The sequence below is a fragment of the Scedosporium apiospermum genome (genome assembly GCF_000732125.1).
Source record: "Scedosporium apiospermum strain IHEM 14462 chromosome Unknown SEQ_SAPIO_0176, whole genome shotgun sequence".
NCBI lineage: Eukaryota > Fungi > Ascomycota > Sordariomycetes > Microascales > Microascaceae > Scedosporium > Scedosporium apiospermum.
In genome coordinates, this window is record NW_015971877.1 from 58,735 (window position 1) to 80,149 (window position 21,415).

General features: G+C 50.5%; 4 protein-coding genes across 4 annotated transcripts; 2 read left to right on the forward strand and 2 right to left on the reverse strand.

Moving 5' to 3' along the window:
* Window positions 1-710: 710 nt before the first annotated feature.
* Window positions 711-3,353, reverse strand: SAPIO_CDS10580 (uncharacterized protein; the record flags this gene model as incomplete). Its single annotated transcript, XM_016784148.1, has 8 exons — window positions 711-862; window positions 935-1,429; window positions 1,489-1,639; window positions 1,704-1,776; window positions 1,835-1,875; window positions 1,990-2,114; window positions 2,179-2,402; window positions 2,521-3,353. The coding sequence occupies 8 exons, from the start codon at window positions 3,351-3,353 to the stop codon at window positions 711-713; spliced, it is 2,094 nt and encodes a 697-aa protein (XP_016638388.1).
* Window positions 3,354-5,640: 2,287 nt separating this feature from the next.
* Window positions 5,641-6,553, reverse strand: SAPIO_CDS10581 (Uncharacterized protein; the record flags this gene model as incomplete). Its single annotated transcript, XM_016784149.1, has 2 exons — window positions 5,641-6,103; window positions 6,171-6,553. The coding sequence occupies 2 exons, from the start codon at window positions 6,551-6,553 to the stop codon at window positions 5,641-5,643; spliced, it is 846 nt and encodes a 281-aa protein (XP_016638389.1).
* Window positions 6,554-13,462: 6,909 nt separating this feature from the next.
* Window positions 13,463-15,613, forward strand: SAPIO_CDS10582 (uncharacterized protein; the record flags this gene model as incomplete). Its single annotated transcript, XM_016784150.1, has 8 exons — window positions 13,463-13,491; window positions 13,550-13,754; window positions 13,839-14,172; window positions 14,239-14,500; window positions 14,568-15,108; window positions 15,200-15,245; window positions 15,322-15,404; window positions 15,491-15,613. The coding sequence occupies 8 exons, from the start codon at window positions 13,463-13,465 to the stop codon at window positions 15,611-15,613; spliced, it is 1,623 nt and encodes a 540-aa protein (XP_016638390.1).
* A 2,251-nt stretch (window positions 15,614-17,864) lies between these two features.
* SAPIO_CDS10583 (Catalase-peroxidase) lies at window positions 17,865-20,187 on the forward strand (the record flags this gene model as incomplete). Its single annotated transcript, XM_016784151.1, has 2 exons — window positions 17,865-18,197; window positions 18,271-20,187. 2 exons carry the CDS (start codon window positions 17,865-17,867, stop codon window positions 20,185-20,187), a joined length of 2,250 nt encoding a protein of 749 aa, XP_016638391.1.
* Between the last annotated feature and the right edge of the window lie 1,228 nt (window positions 20,188-21,415).

The following is a 21,415-nucleotide window of genomic DNA, read 5'->3' on the forward strand; positions in this document are numbered from 1 at the left end:
AATCATCTCACCGAAGGAGAACTGGCGGGCACACGATAGACTTGCAAACCATATACATGGACTGCATCAATGCTTTAGACATTTGAATGCCATTCGCTTAAGCGACAAGTAATTTCAGGGTCATAGAGAATATCATCAAATCAAGCTATTTACCTCACCAGTGACCAACCCTACCCGAATCTCAAGCGATGAAAAACCAGAAAACTTACAAACAATGGGGCTTTGAAAAAGGGGAGATGAAAAAAACTAAAAGCTCAGGATGGCACCATGAACACCATACTCAATGCATCCCCGGAACCCCTCGCGCTCCTCTCTAATTACCCGTCTTTCGAATAAAAAGAAAGATTCCATTCTAAACTCCCTCCCGTTCTGAACAACAATACAGATAAAAGGCCTATTTCTACCCTTCCCTCATAACCCCGGAATGTACCTGAGCTGATACACCTTGTTGACAAGTAGCCTCCTTCTTTGTAGGTGATATGAGGGAGTCAGGAGGAGAAAATCAGGAGCTGGAGGGCGAATTCATAGTATTCAAAATCAACTCTGGTTCCCCCATGATAATGCACATATCCCAACCGGGACGCTTCCGAGATTAAGCTAGTATGCTTGGCTGATCTTCAATACGCTGTCGGCGAGAGGTGGATGAAGAGCCGAGGTTGATCCTCATTCGCCATGGTAATAAGGATAGACGCCTTTAGAAAGCCCCCACCTTAGAATCGTGGCGTCTTTGGGATGGAACTGGTGATGTCCCGCATCGAGAAGAAGGCCCCTGGGCCACCGCCTTCACGAAGGTCTCGGACAAGGTTGCTTGTGTCCTCGTACAGCTTGGTCAGGTCGGCCCTCGAGGACTTTCCGAGAGACACTAGTCTAGTAGTTAGCAGCAGTTCTCACTAACAACCCTTTTTTATTCATCCAATGGAAGAATGGCACTTACTCAAGATCACCGAGTTCACCATTTCTGCTGTCGTCGCTCGGTTCTTGTTGTCTATGAGGTGTGCCACCTTGGGTTCCCCAAGAGGGTTGGGATACGCCATCAAAGACCATATATCTTCCAGAGTTTTCCCAATCTCCTTCCTGGGGTCATTCTGATACTCGGCTTGAAGTTGCTGTCCGTACTCAAGCATCTCTTGCTCGAGGTGATCGACTTGGTCCTTGAGGTTGACGGTGTCCTCAGTATCCATGGTCTCCCAGGCACCGCCTTCCACACCATTAGTGTCGAGCTCCATGGCTTGCAGGGTGTCTACTCCATTTGACTTCTTTCCCTCGTAGTGCAATCGTAGTTCAGCGGACCGCCTAACCATCTCTATAAACCTGCGACACTTCAAACGGAGATAGACTATCTCGTTCTCCACAAGGACATCGGGGTAGCAAGAATCTATGAGCCTTAGTGCCCGATCAATATCGCCCTCCAATATCGCTCGCCGTATCCCTATTGCAGGGTTAGCTCTCACATTCCGAAGTAGGCTAGGGGCAGTGATTGTGGCTTACGTTGCCTGTTGGTCGCATCCTCATCATCCTTAATGTTAACGACGTTCACAGTCTGGTTACCAATGGCGAGCGCCTGCCTCTCGGCTTGGATTTCTTCCGCGAATGCGCGAGCAGTTTCAACGTATCCGTCATGTTGGAGGAATTGAAGAACCTGGCATATCCGAAATTAGAAACACGACGCAAGATCACACCGGGGGGGAAGAAACGATACATACGAGTGACTGGATAAGATCCGTTTCATTTAGTGTGACGGGCTCGCCTCCTATGCGCACCTCAAGGGATGATGGGCTGCAGCCATGTGTTAGAGAAATTATGGGGTTAATCCGAGAGAATAGGGCAAACGAACCTCGTCTTCCAAATCTCATCATGAATCTTCCGTTTCTCGCCCTGAGATCCCACAGTTAGCATCGGACATATAAACAAAAATGGCAGAGGTGTTCTCCGTCTGAAGGGGGAAGCCAAAATCGGAAAAAATAAAAGGAAGCATGGAAATCGACATACCCTCATCATCGCATCTATATCAAACATGAACGGCGTTTGTCCAAAGTTGACTCTCACATGTTCCCCATACTTCTTTAAACCCACCATGGGATACAGCTCGCCCTTGATGTCCCGGAACGCCACACCTATTGTTCAATTAATAACCAGATCAGAGAAAATCGTACTTCCCGTAACTGATGATATGCATACCAAGGTCTTTGCCATTCTTCGTGAAGAAGATATAGCCAGTGTTAAAGTTGACGCCGCAACCAACGACGTCTCCTGTGGTGAACTTGGGTCCGTATTGCTTGCCGGAATTGGAACTAGCAAAGCACTTGCCGTCATCGCCGTGGTATCCCCAAGATTCCGATTCCCAACCAGGTGGTCTTGACAGCTGCGCATTCTTTGTGGAAAACCCAACTCCGATCGTAGTACTAAATTAATCCGGATATTAGCTAGGTCCTAGGCGGCATCGCGGGGTCGAGGGAATCCCCCCCTGAAAATGAAAGAAAGCGAGGGGCGGGAAGGAAGAGGGGCAGAGATAGAACTCACTCATCTCTCTTCCCATATGTAATCGTAACTTCGTAGTAGTATATGCCACATTCAGGAGGAATAGGATTATTTGCACGGACAGCCGCCGTCTCATACTCATGACCCTGCTTATGGGAAGTATATCGCACCTCGACCCCTTCGCCCATTATATCAATACCCTGATATTTATCCGTCTTGCTCCACCTTGTCGGGAGAGGGGGCACACTCGAGGGGTCATCCTGCGTTTCTGGTCTCTCGATAACGTCAAACGACGCCGACTCGGCCTGCGGCGGCGGCTTGCTATGTATGCTGCCGTTCGTCGTCGTCGAGGTGGCCAAAGCGGCGCCCCCCGCCTGGGGTTCCTGCGTTCTCGCGTCTCGGAGGGCTCTGAGTTTCGCCTGGTGGGCGTCTTGGAGCCTGTTTGCGTATGCGGTATCTTTAAGATAGGACGGGATGAAGAACCCGTCTTGTTGGAGGTAAGTGGGGGAGGTAAACATCTCAAAGGCCCGTGAGAGCAGGCCCAGTTGGGACTGGCGGCCGGTCGCCCCGGCCGCGGGGCGACTTGATACGCCATTCGACGTCGAGGTTGAGGTATATCTGTGGCTGTCCATGGCGTGGTTTCGTAGGGCGTTGTAGGATGCGTGGGCGGCGGAGGCGGGTGCGCCAGCGGTAGAGTCCGACGTCATGTCCAAGTCGTGCTGGAGAAGCTGGGAGAAAGCGTGGGTTCTGGCGGGATGGTTCAGGAAGGTGGTGCCTGGCAAGGGCGGAGAGGCGATCGAAGTGTAGGTGAAGCGCGGGGAGTTCCAAGAGTAGTCGGCAGTTAGGTCAGAGTCGGTTGGGTGAGGGTTCGTCATTATGAGGGGTCGTCTCGGAAGTTGCTAGGTGAGGTAGTTGGGGAAGGTCCCAACTGAAGCAACTGCCTTGACGAAGGTCTCATGCAGCTTCCTCACAATAAAACACCGGCTGTACGAGTTACTAGGCCGAGTATAGGGGAAAATCGGTCGAGAAATATCGTCGTAGAAGCAAAGGGCCAAAGCTATAGAGTAGAACGAAGCTTTGGCCGGATGGCGATATTGGCCAGCCAGAAGATAAGAGGTTGGTTCGCGGCTTAGTCAATTGGTGTGGAGGTGCTCATGTAGTTTACTCTCTACAAAGTGGTACACCCTGAGTGGCTCGGAATACTGGCTGGGCAGGTACAAGTTATAGTGTCGTTGCCCCCCATCTCAAGGCTTTGACTGTGTACCAGCGCCAGTATTATCAGCAAGAAACCAACATCGAGTAACAAGTTCAATGTTATCTCCAGTCCACCCTAGAGTTGCCCTTCATCTTAAATCCGGGACTGACGCAAATCCAGGCCTGTTGCGTCATGGAATCTCCAATGTTCTTCTTGCTCGGTTTATCCCTCTTAAAAACACAGCGCGTTCCATGAGTACAAGTCGCACCATGACGACCACAAACAGTCACTGGCGGACGGGAAACACGGTGCCTGGCAGTCCTGCCACCTCACCTGAACCTGTATTGTTCAGTCCCTCTGTTCATCCCGTCCGTCCATTCCATTCCCGCCAGAATAATAGCGTTAGTAATGGCCAAAGTGTCGCCACATTCTGGTTCCCCGCTCTTTTCCCGTTCGAGGTTAGATTTGATATCTTGGGAGCGGCTCCCTGACACCTGGCGCGACGCTGTCGGCCTGAACCAATAAGTTGATGTCAGTGGTTCCTCGTTGGGTGAGAAGTCCAGCTCACTCCCCGATGTGGGGGCTTCCTGACCATTCATCATGACTGCCAGGTCACGAGATCGAATCAAGAGCGACCAGCGCTCCTGTGACGGATTTAGTTCAGGCTTGCGAGGTAATTTGATGTTCATAAGCCAAGCCTAAGAGTTTCGTTGTTCATTGTTTCGCTGTTCATCATCTCTTGTGCGGTTGCATTAATTATGTTCGGTACCGACTGGCCCTTTCCATTCTGGTATTCACTTACAGCACTCCGAAATGCAACAGGTCGCAAACTTACAGTCATGATTCCTTGCAAGCGAGAACGAAGTATCACTTCTTGGACCAAAATAAATCACTCAAATATTATGTCACAACTTGTATCAGGATCTATTCGAAGAGCGGTGAAGTGTTTTCCAGCCCCTTTAGGTCAGGAATGATTTCAACACAGGGAAAGAAGGGAGAGAGTCCACGGTGCAACCAACCCCCTGACATGAAAATCAGCCAGCGTGACATACCGGGCAACTCCTGGTTGAGCAATTACGATCCCATCCTGAAATGTATCAGTCTCCCGATGCCTGATACCGAAGCTCAGACAACTCGGGTTATGAGCCAAGGGATGCGGGAAAATAATATCCGTAACTGAGGACGCCGACACATGTCACAGTCACGTGCTAGTTCCTTTAACGGCACCCAGTCTCGACAAGTCGATTACTTCAAAAGTGAACATCGGGTTCGAACCTGGTCCGGAAGGGCTAGATTGGCATATGAGATTGGAAAGATCAAAATTCGTACTATGGTCGTACGGCGTTATACGCCTTCCTATATTGACTAGCGCAAGCAATCTTTTCTCGCTGACATCCACAGATGATGATGTACTGACTGGTGAGGATCATCATCTCGCCTTGCATACTTTCAAGACACAGCAGAAAAAAAGACAATGGAACCCCCAGACCGAAAACCCGAACCTTGAAATACCCACTTCTATCGATTAAACTCCATTCAGAAAGACCAGAAACGATGAGAAGATACCAGGTGCAATGGACAGTGACAGGGCAAGGAAAAGAAAAAGAAAAAGGACAAAGCAGCTTTGTGTGTGATATAATACAGTCGTAATCCACCCTTCCGACATGACCGCTCCATTCCATAGCTTCTGTTGTGACAAAGACCCTTTCACGCGCCGTATTCCCATGCCTGGCCCGACTGCCGAAACGCCTAACCCAGCGGCAAACCCCAGTCGCCGAGGTATGTTTGAATGATGAAAACAAAGACAAATGAGAGAAGAAAAAAAAAGAAAAGAAAAGAAAAAAAAATCGATGCTCAGGCGACGAGCACGACAAATTATCGCGGTTGGGCCCAGCTTCGTTAAACGAAAATATACGCTGTGCAAGACCATCGCATCGCAACCAATATTCAAGAAACTCCAAGCCGCATCATGAAGCGGCGGCGATAGGAACCGGGGCGGGTGGTGAGCTGGCTGGCGCACTCTGCATCTCGACGTCTTGGCTACCTGTCCCATTCACGTTCTCGACGCCATTCGGGGTGCCATTGGTAACGCCATTGGGTGCCTTTTCGTCGGTCTTGCCGTCGCTCTTCTGCTCGGCCTTCCCGTTGGTTCCTTCCTTGTCCTTAACGCTGCCGCTTGTAGACGCGTCGGCGGATTCGCCTTCGGGCTTGGCTTCCTCGGGAACCGGCTTGGGAGGGGCCTTCCACCTATTGATACCCCAGGTAACGCCAGTAAAACTCTTGAGTTGAAAGGTTCCCTTGGTCCACTTTCGGCATGGCTTTCCGGATCGATCGAGAGCTCGTAAACCCGCGTTAATAGCGCCTTGACTCGCTTTCGGCCCGAGCTTGTGCGATGCGCCTCCGCGAGCGCCAGTGCCGGCATCGTCATCACTAGAGAAGGGTAAATGTTAGTGCATGCTCTCTGGTTTTGGGGCTGAGCAGGATCAGGATAACGTACAGCTTAGCCTTCTTCTTCGGGCCAGGCTTACCCCTAGATTTGGGTTCACCGTTAGTAGCAGCCGACCTCTTAGTGCCCTTCTTCCCCGGTGGTCCCATGGCCGAGGGTCCAGGAGTGCTAGGATTCGAGTCGGAAATGGTTTCTCCATTCACAGCTTGGACGGCAACAGGTTGGCTAGAGGCTGGTGCTGGGGATCCATTGGCTTCCGGCGTTTGTGTGTCTTGACCGTCTTTGGCTTCGGTAATGTCCTTATTGGAAGCAGCATCCTTCATGGGTGAGTCCACCTTCTCTTGCTCGTCGCTAAATAGTTCTCGTAGCTTTTCGGGAGATACCTTGAGAGTAACGGTGAGGCCACCCTTGCCTGATTTCCGAGCTGGTGCCATGACGACAGGATCGTGATTTATGTTGTTGAAGGTGGGGCGAGTTGAAAAAGGAGTGGACGAGAAGTTTGGCGCCGTCAACTACGCTTGTCGAAGTTGGCGACGCGAGGCTGAGGTTGTCGAATTTAGTCGCGAGAGGGAATGCGTGTTACAGAGACACGAGGACGAGCGTTTCCCCTTTAAACCCTGATTAGTTGTCGTAAAGGGTAGAGAGTCCCAAGCTGGAACCCCGTCAGAGTAGAATTGACGCCGCCCAAGGCTATACTAATAGACTAGGGGGTAAATTCGCTGATGTAAATCTCGCTTGCTCGTCGCGTGAGGCAAAAAGTAGATGGGGAGTTGGTTGACGATGTTTGGTAAAGATTTGGGAGAAAGTAGGAGATGATTAAAGATGGGAAGTTAAGTGGAAAGAATCGGTTCGTGGGGATTAAGGAAGATGTGGCGGCATTATTAGGAAAAGTTATTGTGGAGAGCGCGTTTTGGGTGCCGGAGAGGGAAGCTGGTGTCTAGCCTTTTTTATTATGGGGTGGAGGTGAGTACCGGTATTGTGCTCGGGTTGACTTGTACTTTTGGTGATGGTCGGTGATGGAATGACGATGATGGGGAGAAAAGGGAATGGGTTTGTCCAATGTTGGGATTGATGGGGTTATATGGGGATTACCCTTCGGGGAGTTTGGGGTCATGGTCTCATTTTCGTCGATTTTTTTTGTTGGCCGCAAGCCCAAAGTGGCAGAGGGCGAGGGCGTGGGCGTGGGACGGCGACAATAAAAGGGTGGTCTCCATTGCTCCTGGCTCAGTCTCGCTGCTCTGCCAAAATTTCCGACCAAGGGAGTGGTTTGGAAGTGCATCTCCTTGTTCCCCAGAAATTTCTAGGGGAAACAGTACGTGCACGGGCCGTGCCCGGCTCTTTCCGGGCGTGTCAGCAGCTGGATGCAGCTGGTGTGTAAGCTGATCTGCTTACAGATAGGAAGAGCCTGGCGATCCCAAGTCCAGCCTCATGATCAGTGGAGACATTTGTTATGGCCTAATGTTCAAGGCACAAAGTCTCTGTGTCAGGAAAACTCAGGTGAAGCACGTGAGGATCAGTCTTCGACCTCCAATCTATGAGTACCAGACCTGCGTCTTGACGAGACCGAGTATGATACCGCTGTTCACAAATGAAGTTTGGGGATTTTTACTGTAATGGGATCCTCACTTCCCTGAGATTGATACTTTATCGCCGATAAAAGCACGCAATTGTCTCCAGAGTCTCGGCTGAAGTCCACGTCCATATCCACCCCGAGCTTGAATGCTCATGCCCGAATCAACCTCCGCCTAGTTGTCGCGTAGGCTTTACGATGAAAGACCATACTCGACGTTGACAAAGGTCGAAGAATTTGCGTGCCTTACCAAGCTCCAGCAAAGAAGGGGAAGTCCGCTACAGCCAAATGAAAAGACGAAGAACATCGTTGAAACCGCGGAACAACCGTCCAGCTCACCGTCCAGCTCTTATTATTGACGAGAGGAAGACCTTCTGCGGGATGGTCGAATGATACAACTGCAATTTTATGGGTATCTAACTTCAGCCGTAGCCCGGGACACTTCGAACCCGGTGGTACAATGCGTATCTATAATCCACGCTGCCTGGCAACCGCCGTAAACCCCGACTGCTTGATCGCGTTGGCCAGCCGCGGCCACTGAACCAAGGTCGGATGGCGTTTGAGTAGCCCTTTACAACTTGAAGCTGCTAGGATTTGATGAGACGTCGCAAGTTGGGGAACACCGCTAGCGATATAGGCAACTGGATGAAAGGTATTGCTCGGCCGCGGGGTAAGATCCTAGGATCTCGTTGGAGGGAGACCATATCATGCCCTTTGCCCAACGGCCTGGCCCACTTAGCTCACTATTCTCCTATTCTCTCATGGTATCGATACTCTTACTTCCCGAATCCAAAATATGTGTAGCAGACAAGTCGGGATGAGTACGTGAGGACTTTCAACTCAGCATCGCAGCCTGGAAATGCTGCATCTCCAAGACGTGAGCTCAAACCCTTGTTGAAGTGTGGAACGTGCCCTATGTGAAAGCACGGGAGAAGCTCGAGACCTAATGTGCGGGCCTTGACCTAGATTTCTTGCAATTAATAGAACGTATATCCTGATATGACACCAACAGAATTCGCCGCAGCCCTTCCGATCCAAATTTCCAGATCCAGGCTATGGAAGGTGGTCGTCCCTAAAAGGCCGCAGCATTCTATACGAGCTGTCCCTTAGATGCCACGCCTTAGTCCTGGTGTGGGCCGCCGCTCCAATACCTTGGACCTCGTTTCCCATTTTCATATAATCTCTAATTATTGATAAAAGTCATTTTAACTTACTCCCCCATCTCTTCCAACAGACCTTCCCCACAAAATGGCTTTATCACATCCAGACGGATTCTCGGTGACATTGATGCCCAGATTCAACATCGGCCATCTGCATGGAAGGTCATGATTACAGCCATTGGTGCCAGCGTGGCCGCAATAGGCCCATGGCTGAAGAAGAGGCATCTATGTCAGAAGCATAGTGATTTCGGGAGACAGTGCATCTTCAACACTCAAGATCAGGTTCCACAATCCACTTGCTCTTGAACGTTCAACCACGATCTCAACGGCGTATTCACCTTCCACGTGCCTCTTCAGGGAAGTTCAGCTTCCCGTTCTTGCCGGTTGAGGGGGGATATCGGGCTAAATGGGCTCTGAGATATCCAGAGCATCAGCACCAACGAAGAACAATACAGCAGAGAATGGCAAGATAAGCTCAGCTGACAGTTCATATATTGATTCTAGACCCAACATAAGCTCCTCCTACCCCTGCTCTACTTCTCTGGATAGTCCCCAATCTCGCTCTTGGACTTCTCTTTTGCGTAAAAGCGATATACAAGCAATCCTTCTACTGAGCATGCCGGTCCCACCAGGGCTATACTCCAGATCTTAAACCCAAGTTCAAACCGTGAACCTACTCTTAAAGGACTTGAAGTCCTGCGTCTCAGAACTCTTCTAAGCTATCCTTTGGGAAACGATACAGGCCCGGAAGGCTTTGTGCCTCTTCATTTGGGAAAGTCCGTCCCGTTATCTACCCCTACCACGCCCCGGACCCGTCCATTTTTATCTATTCACCTCCGACTCTGCCATACTCAGAAAGACTTTATTTCGGTGTCATATAACCATTGAGAATGGCAGAAGGGGTGGGGTGAAGGTTGAAGCCGTATATCTTACTGCAATCGATATCCCATGTTGTCATACTCGCAGTTTTATCTGCCTCCGTCCCCGATATAGGATCTCCTCGGTACTCGTAGGGGAAGGGGCGAGCCCTACTCTACCCTGTGAAAATCGCAGCCTCTCGTCTACTTGGTAAAGAATAATTCAGAACCAAACGACATCGTCCCAATGTCTACGTTGATGTATATGTTGAGGGCAACTGACTCTTCCAGCTATATCAGCCATCACCTCTTCTATGGCACTGTCTACCACCCATTTAACTCACGTTTCCTAGGATCCCACGCATCGCCATACCCCATAGGATGCGACGGCTGGGACTCGTCGTCTTGGCCCTCCAAGACCCGTAAGGCACGAGTTAGCGGAGGCGTCCGTGATTGATACATCGAAAACCGTGTGTGCTTGGATGTGTGATACAAGGCGCCGTCGTATACCACTCTCTCATCGAAGCTATAGTGCCCGAGCTAATGGAGCATGATATCACGGCAACCGAGAACGGAATGCCATGGCCCAGCAGACTCTAATTACGTACATGGACTTAAAATTCATCCTAACTGCATCAACTGCAGTATGGAGTGCCGTGGCCAGTAAAGACGACACATCATAGATGACTCTTTGCATTATGGGCGGAAAAAAGAACTACGCCTTCTAATCTGGTCAAGGTAAGAAACTGCAGAATCGGGAGCGGCTGGTGCTGTCACCAACTAGTTCGAAAACTTCCCACTTCTTTCTCCAGAGCCACGCTATGGAGTACTGGCCCAAGATTTCAATGAGAGCGGGACAGGGCCAAGCACGGTACCTTTGGAGAGCCTTGTATGATTGCACTCTCACTTCGTGTGTCGGTGTGTCACTTCTATGATCTAAACGATGAATTGATAATCGGTTGGGCCTCTTACCAAGATATCCTTACATAGTATGTGCAAGATCAAAGGTGAGGTTGGGGAAAACATTGGGGATCTGAAACTGCTCTCGGCCGCAGGTCCATTCTCATCAATGAATCCCCGTCCAGCAGACTAGATTAGGTCAAGCAGGCTTGAGATGGCCGTGTTAGTCAAGAATATTCATTGAAGGATTGAAGTCGTATGGGAATAGGTAAGTCAATGGCCCCTCGCGATTTGTTGAATCTCGTCTAATTTTGTTTTCCCTTTGCACACTAGTGTTCCCCAAACGCGGACAGCATTCGATTTGTAGTGCGGTCGCATGCTTCCCCGCCTGCTCCCCGCAATCGGGCTCTGGGTTTTGTTGACTACGGCGTATGGGAGATCCTCTGCGTCGTGTCATGGAATCACTGTGCGAAGGTGCGGAGGTGTGGAGTGCCTTCTAGGATCAGACTTAAGCGATCAGAGAACAGATCATGCAGGCCCTTTCGTGTGGTTGGGGATCTTCCAAGCAAACACATGTCGGTCCTTACCCGTTCGAGAATAAGCAAAACTAATAAGACATTCTCCAATATTGCAGATCCCGAGATGCTGGGAGACAAAGGAGAGTAAGCTTAAGATGGGATTTCCAGCTACTTGCTGCGACAGAAAGGTACCCGACAGGACGAAGGTCTAGGCCATCGTGCCATCCACCCAACCTCCCTACATACACACCCTCAGGAACACAGGAACACAGCCAGAGACATTTCGGGCAAAAGGGAAATGCTTGTGCGTGTGTGGTGACGCTATTGAGGCTGCAACTGGACTAATCAAGGAATAGCATCGTACCAAGGCAATGGAAGAGGAGGGGTGGACGGTGGCAATATTCCGCTCTGCTGTAGTTGGAGTTGGAGTAAGCATGGGGTGGAAGGCTTCCAAGGCGAGGGGAGAGGAGGGGGTTAGATGGGGGACTATGAGGGGGCAGTACTCCAAAGAAGACCGTTGTAGCGTCCGCACGGCAACGACAACATCGAGGGTCCGAGGTCGATGAGGGGCGTCTTGTACGTTGGGGATGCTCTTGACCCCAACAGATGTACTAGCCTCGTATCCTCGACTCCGAATTAGGTTTATACGGGGTTTCCATGCTACCTCTTAGTCCAATATCTGGGCTTGTATTGCCGGTAGCCGGTTTTACGCCTGGGCGGGACCCTTTGCTTCTAGCTTTGAGCGCATTGGTGTTTGTAGTGAATGGATCGTTTAGATCCAGCCGTACGCCTGGTATTTCAAAGTTGGCAACGCCCCGTGTCTTGTAGACTTCACGGGCCATGGAAAGGGAAAAGCTCGAGCGAAGGTGCAAAGAAGCTGAGGGCGTGCTATGCTCAAAGTCGAGATGGCCATTCTCTTTTTTTTTTTTTCTGACATGTATGGAAAAGCACTGTTCGGAATGTATTGACGGCTACCCCTTAAAGCTTGAGCAGGTCGTTATACTCTTATGTACGACGTCGGAGTTACATGCGGCCCAGTCTGAGTCTCCAAATGGGACCCATAGAGAAAAGCAATCTCGCAATCTCTCTCGGGACGTTTATCTATGATCGCAGAGAAAAGGGGCCAGGGTTGCCGAGTGCTTCGGTTTCTCCAAAGCCGACATCGCCCTCATTTCTCCTCATTTTCCGAGGGAGCCTGGATTTGCAAGGAAGAGACCAAGGTCATGTAGGGCCATGTAGGTGTTAGTGGAAACGATGCATGGATACGTAATGTTGGCAGGCCTGCACTACAAGAGCCAAGGGAATTCTTTTCACCAACTTTTTGATATGTCTTGAAGCTTCAAAATCTCCAAGCTCGCAAACTCCCCAAGCAGGTAAGCAGGTAAGCCAAGCCACCGATCCCTGCGGCATTGGCGAACCGTGGTTGTGGGGGGGAAGCACTTGGTCGAAGCTGCAATCGGGCGAGTCTGGTAATGGCGGGATTAAAGTAGAGAGCACTAGGCCGAAGTCCAAGCAGTGTAGGAAGTTATCGTGTACACTTCACCGTACTACACTACACTACACTACACTACGTAAGACTACCCTACTTCGTACGTGACAATACGGGGGACTACACAAGAGTCCATGATAACGTGTGTGGGGGGCGGTGGAGAGTCGGAAAGCTGGCACTGGGAAGCCAATGTAACATGGACTATCTCTATCTCAAAGTACACTACGAAGTACATACGCCACACTCCACTACACCGACACTACTTCGTAACTGCACTAGTGCAGTCTCAAACGATCAACCTCCAGCAACACCATTGATCAGAGCATGCGGGGGAAGTGGAGATGTACATTATCGGGATCAAAATTGATTGCGACCTTCCAGGATTATTGGCTGCAAGCAGAAGTGGGCGTGGCTCTAGTGCAAAAACCTTAAGGTCTGAGGAGGAAATACGCTCGATGATAGCGACACGCTAACCTAACTCATGGTCCACGACAGGTCCAATCTCCAACTCGTCGTTCGTAGTTCGTTCGGGCCATCAGCCACCCCTGGACACCCTCCTCTACTTCGTAATCTCTGGATTCTCGAAGGAACATTGAACATGGAAGGACTGTAACATTTGATGGAACTGAAACCTATGGTTCCTGAAGCATAAAGTCTGGCCATTGCCATCACTCTTTCAACATTTTGCTGGAGGGAAACATCCACGGCTGACTATTCACCGTTCCACCATATAACGACCTTTTGTTTTCTATTTTTCTTCAACGGATAGTCTCGGGAGTCAATATGGCTCAGATGACTGCATCTTCCCCCAAGGAGGGACACCTCCAACCACGACTCTCAAGACTGACAATGGTTGCCATGTCGTTCGCTATCTTGAAGTACGTAGACTACAGACATCAAGAACCGATCTCCCTCTGACAATGTCATAATGAATAGCACATGGATCGCCATTGCTGGAACCATGGGCCTGGTGCTCCCTTCTGGAGGCGCGGTTTCCCTTATCTACGGCTTCATCTTTTGCGTCCTCTGCAACTTTGCCCTCGTTAGTAGCTTGGGAGAGCTGACAGCCATTTGGCCCACCGCCGGAGGCCAATACCACTTCGTCTACGCGCTGTGTACCGACTCCTGGAAGAACCTCATGGTATGCTGATGATGAGGAGGAAGATGACTATGTGCTCTTGTTTCGCCTGGCTCGGCTTTCCACTTACATCCGGATGTGTAACAGAGCTTCTTGGTTGGCTGGGTCAACATTGCTGGCTGGCTTACTTTGGTGACGACGGAAGGGTTTTTCGGCGGTATGCTCTCCCTCTCCCTATCTCCATCTCCATCTACTCTCCGCGTCCCCCGTATCGATATCGAGATCAACTTGAGGTTTTATTTTGCTGACTTTTTCCAAACAATAGCACAATTCATCTCTGCCGCAGCCGTCATGGCTTCAGGTGGCAAATATCAAGCCGAGCCTTGGGCAACCTACTTGATCTTCCTCGCCATGCTTACATTTGCTACCATCCTCAATATATTCGGCAACAAGATCTTGGGCCAGTGGAATAATGTCGCATGTAAGCATGAACCCCTAACCCCGAAGCCCTCCACTTCTACTGACTCTAGCTACTGCGAAAATTCAGTGTATTGGTCGATCCTCAGCGTGGTCATTATGTGCGTTGTCCTGTTGGCAACCTCTGAAAAGACAGATGCGAAGACGGTATTCACTGAGTTTCAAAACGAAACTGGATGGCCTAATGGCGTCGCTTGGATATTGGGCATGCTTCAATCTGCCCTTTCTCTCATCGGCTTCGACGTTGTTCTCCACATGACGGAAGAGATGCCTAATCCTAGTAGAGACGCGCCTTTGGCCTTGGTTTATGCCATCGGAGTTGGCGGTACCACGTAAGTCCCACAGCCCCCTACATGAGGCTGCCATTCGTATACATTGTACTTACCGTGATTTCACTAGTGGAATAGCTGTTGCTCTTGTCGTCCTGTTCTGCCTCGTCGATCCAGCAATCGTTCTAGAATCGGAGACTGGCTTGCCCATCGTCGACATGATCTACCGCGCAACCGGTAGCCGAGCAGCTGCAACCGTCATAGCCCTGATGCTCAGCGTGTGCTTCGTAAACGGCACCAATGGATCAACGACGAGCGTGAGCCGATTGCTATACTCCATGGCCCGAGACAAGGGCATCTTCTTCCACGAATTTTTCTCTCACCTCCACCCGAAATGGAACGTACCCATCCGCACCATCATGCTTTCTTTCGTCTTCAATGTCCTCTTCGGCCTGCTCTATCTCGGCCCAGCAGTTGCCTTCAATGCCTACATTTCCTCCTGTACCATCTTCCTTAATGTATCATACGCCTTCCCCGTCATCATGGTACTCATCAGAGGCAGGAAGGTTCTCGACCGGTTTCAGACTGCCGAGACACCGTTCAAACTCGGAAAAATCCGTGGACTTATCCTCAACTGGATATCTGCCACATATGTCGTCTTCATATCTATTGTAAGTATAACTCTATCTTTTCATTTTTCACTTTCCTTGAGTCACCTGCCTCATTATTGGTTCGCAATGACTGATTGACATGTGCGTACAGTTCTTGTGTTTCCCTCCTGGCCTTCCGGTTTCTGCCAATCTCATGAGTAAGTCAATTGATATGGGAACGCATCATTTCTGTTGGGATAATGTGACAGCAGAGACTCACAATCGTGCGAACAGACTACGTAACTGCCGTTATCGGAATATTTGCCGTGTTTATCACGATATATTGGGTAGTATATGGCAAGACATTCCAAGGACCTGTACGTCTCCACCCGTCTCTAAACGCCCGTTTGGTGGCGCCCTGCTCTGAAGACATTGCTAACGAACTATCTTTCTCCGGGACCAGCATTTCGACGAAATCATAGGTCAAAACATGGCAGACCAGGGTATGGTTGTACAGGGAGATTTGAAAAAGGACCATTCGAGCAAAGCGAGCAAGGAGGAATTGGAGCATGCCCATGGCGCCTGAAAATGGAACGAGATGAATCTGGATGTCACTTTTTATCTATCCCCGTCCATGTTTGATACACATTATGTATATTACTTGGGAAAGTGAGGCACTTCGGGTGAAGGGCAAGAAAGCGTGGGGGAGGTTGGCCTCAACTGTCTACTGTACGCTCTCTCCGCATGCTGCGAAGTTGATCGCTCTCTAGTGTCAATATCATGATAACGTCATCCTTGGGCGTTTTTTCTATCAGGTCTATCTATGTTTTAAGCTTAAGCTATTTCACTATTATATCCCAATTCCTCTTTGAGTAGTGCGATGAAGAAACTAAAGCTATGCCGCTCGACGCTTGGAATATGGTGTGCTATCGCATGGTACGATAATCCTGTGCATGCCCAGACATAATCAGGCAAAGGAACTACACGTCATTTCCCACATGATAGCATCATTCCGGATTTGGAGATGGGAATGTACAAGTAAACTAGCTTGAGTTCAGTGCGGCCTCGAATACAAGAGTCTCAGCTCAACGACGCGAGGGTCTTCATCCTCCAAACCCCCCTGCAGCGAAGACGCCCACGACAAGCAGGTCGAATTGTAAATGGAAATGGTTCATTAATCAAGCAGCTAAGGGCACTGGTGCCAAGGCATACAAAGTTGAGGGAAAGTTCAGGTCAACCGGGAAAGCTGCGACCGCCTCGGAGCACAGACCTTGATCCGCCGTCTTTTCCAGCAGGTCACAATGCAACACAACGCAATCACAGTAGTATCAAGCCCCCCACCTTATTCCGTACTCCGAAGAGCTTCTGTTCAGGTTGACCGTCTGTCTTCCGAGCCTTGGTTTGGAGTAGATGCGGGTCTCACCCTAGGGCGTGTTATATATCCGTCGATAAGTACGCGTACATCGTTGATTATACAAGTGCAATACTACCAAGGCGATTAATAGAGGCAATGTCGTGTATTATTGAAGTCTACAATTGTAGGTTTGCAGCATACTTGCATCGAGGCATGCAAGGTAACACCGGTCAGAAATCTCCGTTTCAAGGATGCTCAGATTCTTCCGAGATGACTCAATTAAGCAAACTTCGCGTGCGTTCGGGAGAAAGGAGAACATCAAGGGTACGTTAAACCTCTCATTTGGCCCGCGACGGCCGTTCTATCCATAAAGCGTCAGTTGCGACGTCTGTATTTCAAAGGCGATTGAAGAATCCCCCAACGAAACGGGGAAAATAGGAGATATCAATCACTTCGTAACGTCTTCCAGTGACCTCATGAGAGAAACCTGACTTGGGAAATGCTGCCTCACTCTTCGAGCTACTAGAGCACGAGGTATGTGACAGATGAGCTCACGTTTGCATTGACCCGAACAATACCTGCAGCCCTTGTTGATGCCAACGTTGAAGTGATCTACTGTTACAATGAATGTTAAATGTTAACCCTACTCCGCTTGTGTCGTTGGCTGAACTAGTCTAAAGATGGCAGTAAGTATGTTTAGATACCAGGTCAATCCAGGGGGAGCCTGGGAGGAAGCATCAACGAGAGTCTAAATATAAACCCGGTGGTGATGATGATGCGGATATTGAATATTGATGCGGATATCAATTTGGCTAGGACTCCTTCCCTATTTCATTGCGTGTAAGTCGTTCCTCCTCCGGTTGTTGAGGCGCAGGTCATCCGTCACCGTCATTCAGGGGTGTACAAGGAAGGGGGTGCTGGGTTTACAGTGGGGTGAAGAGGGTGAAGAGGGTGTGCTGATATCAATTGATATCACTTTTGGGGCCACCAACACCTCCCATTCCCAACTAGGAAGGAATTTTGCAAGCGCCTTGGCAGCACGGCAGAACCAGCACACCTACAGTGAGGCAGCCCTGTTGAAATGCCGGGCCGCGCTGCTGGGACCGATAACTTTCCTATTCCACATCAAGTCGATGCAGGGTATTCACCTTTTCTAGACTAGGTTCGAACGCCAAGAATGCGGGGAAACACGGTCGAGCTCGGCTTCGGGAAGTCAAGCCTGGCCAATCGGGTGACGGACATTTGAGGAGTCCATGTTATCTATCCTGCCATGTCCAATTTGGAGGAGAGGAAGAGACGAATGAACCTTATCATGATCATCCCATTTATTTTTTTTCTATGCTTTTATGAGGGTGCTGATTGGAACATCGAGAAGTCCGTTTGTTGATCTCCCTTCCGTCTTACGTGTTGTGTCTTGCCCCTTGATCCCTTGATACCGACCATCCCTGGTTCAAAGTCCCTCCTGCCTGCCAGCTCAGTCAATATGGCGGAAAGCAAGTGTCCGGTCAACCATGGCCATGTCAACACGGCTGATGGTGGTACGAAGAATAGGGACTGGTGGCCCAATGCACTTCAGCTTCACATTCTTCGCCAGAACCATGGGCCCAGTAACCCTCTCGGTGCCAGCTTCAATTATGCTGAAGCCTTCAAGACCCTCGACTACTTCGCCCTCAAGAAAGACCTTCGGGATCTTATGACCGACTCCAAAGACTGGTGGCCTGCTGATTTTGGTCATTATGGCGGTCTTTTCGTCCGCATGTCCTGGCACGCATCTGGGACGTATCGTGTCTTCGACGGTCGCGGCGGTGGTGGCGAGGTAAGGACCTTTGTGACGGCCCTTCTTCCCCCTTCTCCAAGAGCGCTTGCTGATATTGATATCTTCCTGATAGGGCCAACAACGTTTTGCTCCCCTTAATAGCTGGCCCGACAATGTTTCCCTTGACAAGGCCCGTCGGTTGCTTTGGCCTGTTAAACAAAAGTATGGCAACAAAATCTCCTGGGCGGATCTACTTCTCCTCGCCGGCAATGTGGCCCTCGAAGATATGGGCTTCAAGACCTTTGGCTTTGCCGGTGGTCGCGCGGATACATGGCAAGCTGATGAATCCGTATACTGGGGAAACGAGACAACTTGGCTGGGTAATGAGGATCGTTACAAGCCAGGTGTTTCCGTTCCCGATGACGAAACGCCAAATCCGCGAAAACTCGAGTCGCCTCTCGCCGCTGCACACATGGGACTGATATATGTTAACCCTGAGGGACCGGATGGGAATCCAGACCCCGTCCTGGCAGCTAAAGATATCCGAACCACCTTCAGTCGTATGGCTATGGATGACGAGGAGACGGTCGCTCTCATTGCTGGTGGACATACTTTTGGCAAGACTCACGGTGCTGGTCCATCCTCCTACCTTGGCCCCGAACCTGAAGGTGCTCCTCTCGAACAACAAGGCTTGGGCTGGGTGAATGGTTATCGTAGCGGCAAGGGCCCTGACGCCACGACGAGTGGTATCGAGGTTACCTGGACTAAGAACCCTGTCAGGTGGAACCACGACTTCCTTGAATATCTCTTCAAGTTCGACTGGGAGCTGGTAAAGAGCCCCGCTGGGGCGTATCAGTGGCAAGCTAAAAATGCGCCACTGAGCGTCCCCGACGCATTCGACCCGAAGAAGAAGAAGCTCCCTACTATGCTTACAACCGACTTGTCCCTCCGTTACGATCCCGAATACGAAAAAATCGCCCGCCGCTTCCTAGAAAATCCTGATCACTTTGCCGACGTTTTCGCCCGTGCGTGGTTCAAGCTGCTCCATCGTGATCTTGGTCCCCGTTCGCGCTACCTTGGCCCGGAAGTGCCCTCGGAGGTGCTTGCCTGGCAGGATCCCATCCCTGATGTAAACCATCCTCTCGTTGACGATCGAGATGTCGCTGCTCTTAAAAAGGAGATCCTCCAGTCTGGTATCCACCATTCCAAGCTTATATCTGTTGCTTGGGCCTCCGCCTCAACCTTCCGAGCTAGCGATAAGCGGGGAGGAGCCAACGGCGCACGTATCCGTCTTGCTCCGCAGAAGGATTGGGAAGTGAATAATCCGGCTCAGCTTTCAGAGGTACTCGGCCTCCTCGAGAACCTTAAGAAGCGCTTCGACTCCGTGGGTGGGGGAAAGAAGATTTCCATTGCCGACTTGATTGTCCTCGCTGGCTCCGCGGGTGTCGAGAAGGCGGCGCGTGATGCTGGCTTTGATATCACCGTACCATTTGCCCCCGGACGCACCGATGCGCTCCAGGAGCAGACGGACGTCAAGTCAGTTGGCTACTTGAAGCCCTTGGCCGATGGCTTCCGCAACTACGGCAAGTCAACTACGCACGTCAAGTCCGAGCACTTCCTCATCGACCGCGCCTCACTCCTGAGCCTCTCTGCCCCTGAAATGACAGTCCTCCTCGGAGGCCTACGAGTCCTAGGTGCCAATTGGGACGGGTCATCTCATGGTGTCTTCACTAACCGCCGAGGTGTCCTAACTAACGATTTCTTCGTCAACTTGCTCGCCATGGATACTCAGTGGAATTCGAAGCTCGACGGCGAACTCTACGAGGGACTCGATCGCAAGACTGGCGCCCGAAAGTGGACCGCCACTCGCGTTGACCTCATCTTTGGTTCGCATGCCGAACTGCGTGCCATTGCGGAGGTTTATGCCCAGGCTGACGGTTTGCCGAGATTTGTGGACGATTTTGTCAAGGCTTGGACCAAGGTCATGAACCTGGATAGGTTCGACCTCGAAGGCCAGGTTCCCCAGTTCAAGCCTATTAGCCGCTTATAAACTACTAAGGATATATGCTGTACAATTGCGTCCATAGATAAGATAAAATATCAATGCAACTTTTAGACTCATCCTGCTTTTGATAGCCAAATCTCTCACTGTTCGTTGAGGACTCGTTATTCGTGGAACTGGACATAAGATCAAACTATTTGCAAAATTTCTATGAGATTCATCAAAAAAAACATAGTACGGTGACAGAGAGCGTGGAGCGGGTGACGAGGGCGCACATGGAGTTTCGATGAGCTCCCACTTTTCCATCCATGAGATCTACTAATGGCATAGGCGCGCCAATCGTAAAGGGCACGGCCAAAATGATCAATTGATGCCTCGTACTAAACTCTTCTCGGGCAACGACTTGCTAGGCTGGCCAACGGCTCCGGCTACTAGCATCGGCCACTGGTCATGGGACACCCCGAGAGCCAAAAACCAGGGAGCGGCTCCGCATCTCCATGTGGAAGCCATCGCTGTTTAACCTTGAATCCAAGCCACGGGTCGGGAGCACCAAGCCAGGACTGGGCATTGATGCTCGGTGTTGCCCCGCGAAGAGACTGGTCATTCGGACATTTGGTCCATTCCAATGTGAACTAGCGTTTCTAGTCTAGCTCTGGTGGAATAGATCTATTGACGAGAGGGGATCTTGACGTCTGCCACGCTTCGCTTGCGTTCGTTCGCCTTCGCTGGGCGTTCGGCGTTCTTAAGATTACTAGTCCCGAGATGGATGCCGATTAAAACGCGGGGCAAGGCGGGGGTGGGGTGTGGGGAAGACGATCGGCTCAACTTGTACAAAGGTAAACTTCGCTATTATTACCTGGGCCGTGAACCGGAAGACCTCAAGTTGAAGTCTTGACGCTTATGTACACTCCACTACGGGGAACAATAGTGTCTCTTTTCTTATTCTTACTACTTCGTAACTACCAATGCGGCAATGCTACGCTGTCGTAGAGCCATACCAATCAACGGGGATGTCCTGGTCATCACGACGACCGTCTTCATCGACATAATCCTGGCCCCGACCCCAGCCACGTGATTTTGGAAGGACCGTATTGAGCTCAACGTTTGAAGTTCGTGAATAACGGCGCTGGGTTGAAGATGGTAATTGCTGAGAAGTTGGTAGTTCACGATACCCATTTGAAATTCTGTCCATGGACGAGTATAGTTGGTGAGCGTCGGCTGGAAGGCCCGCGAGGCCGGAGGTCCCCCTACTTCGCAGGGGTCCCAGAAGACACCA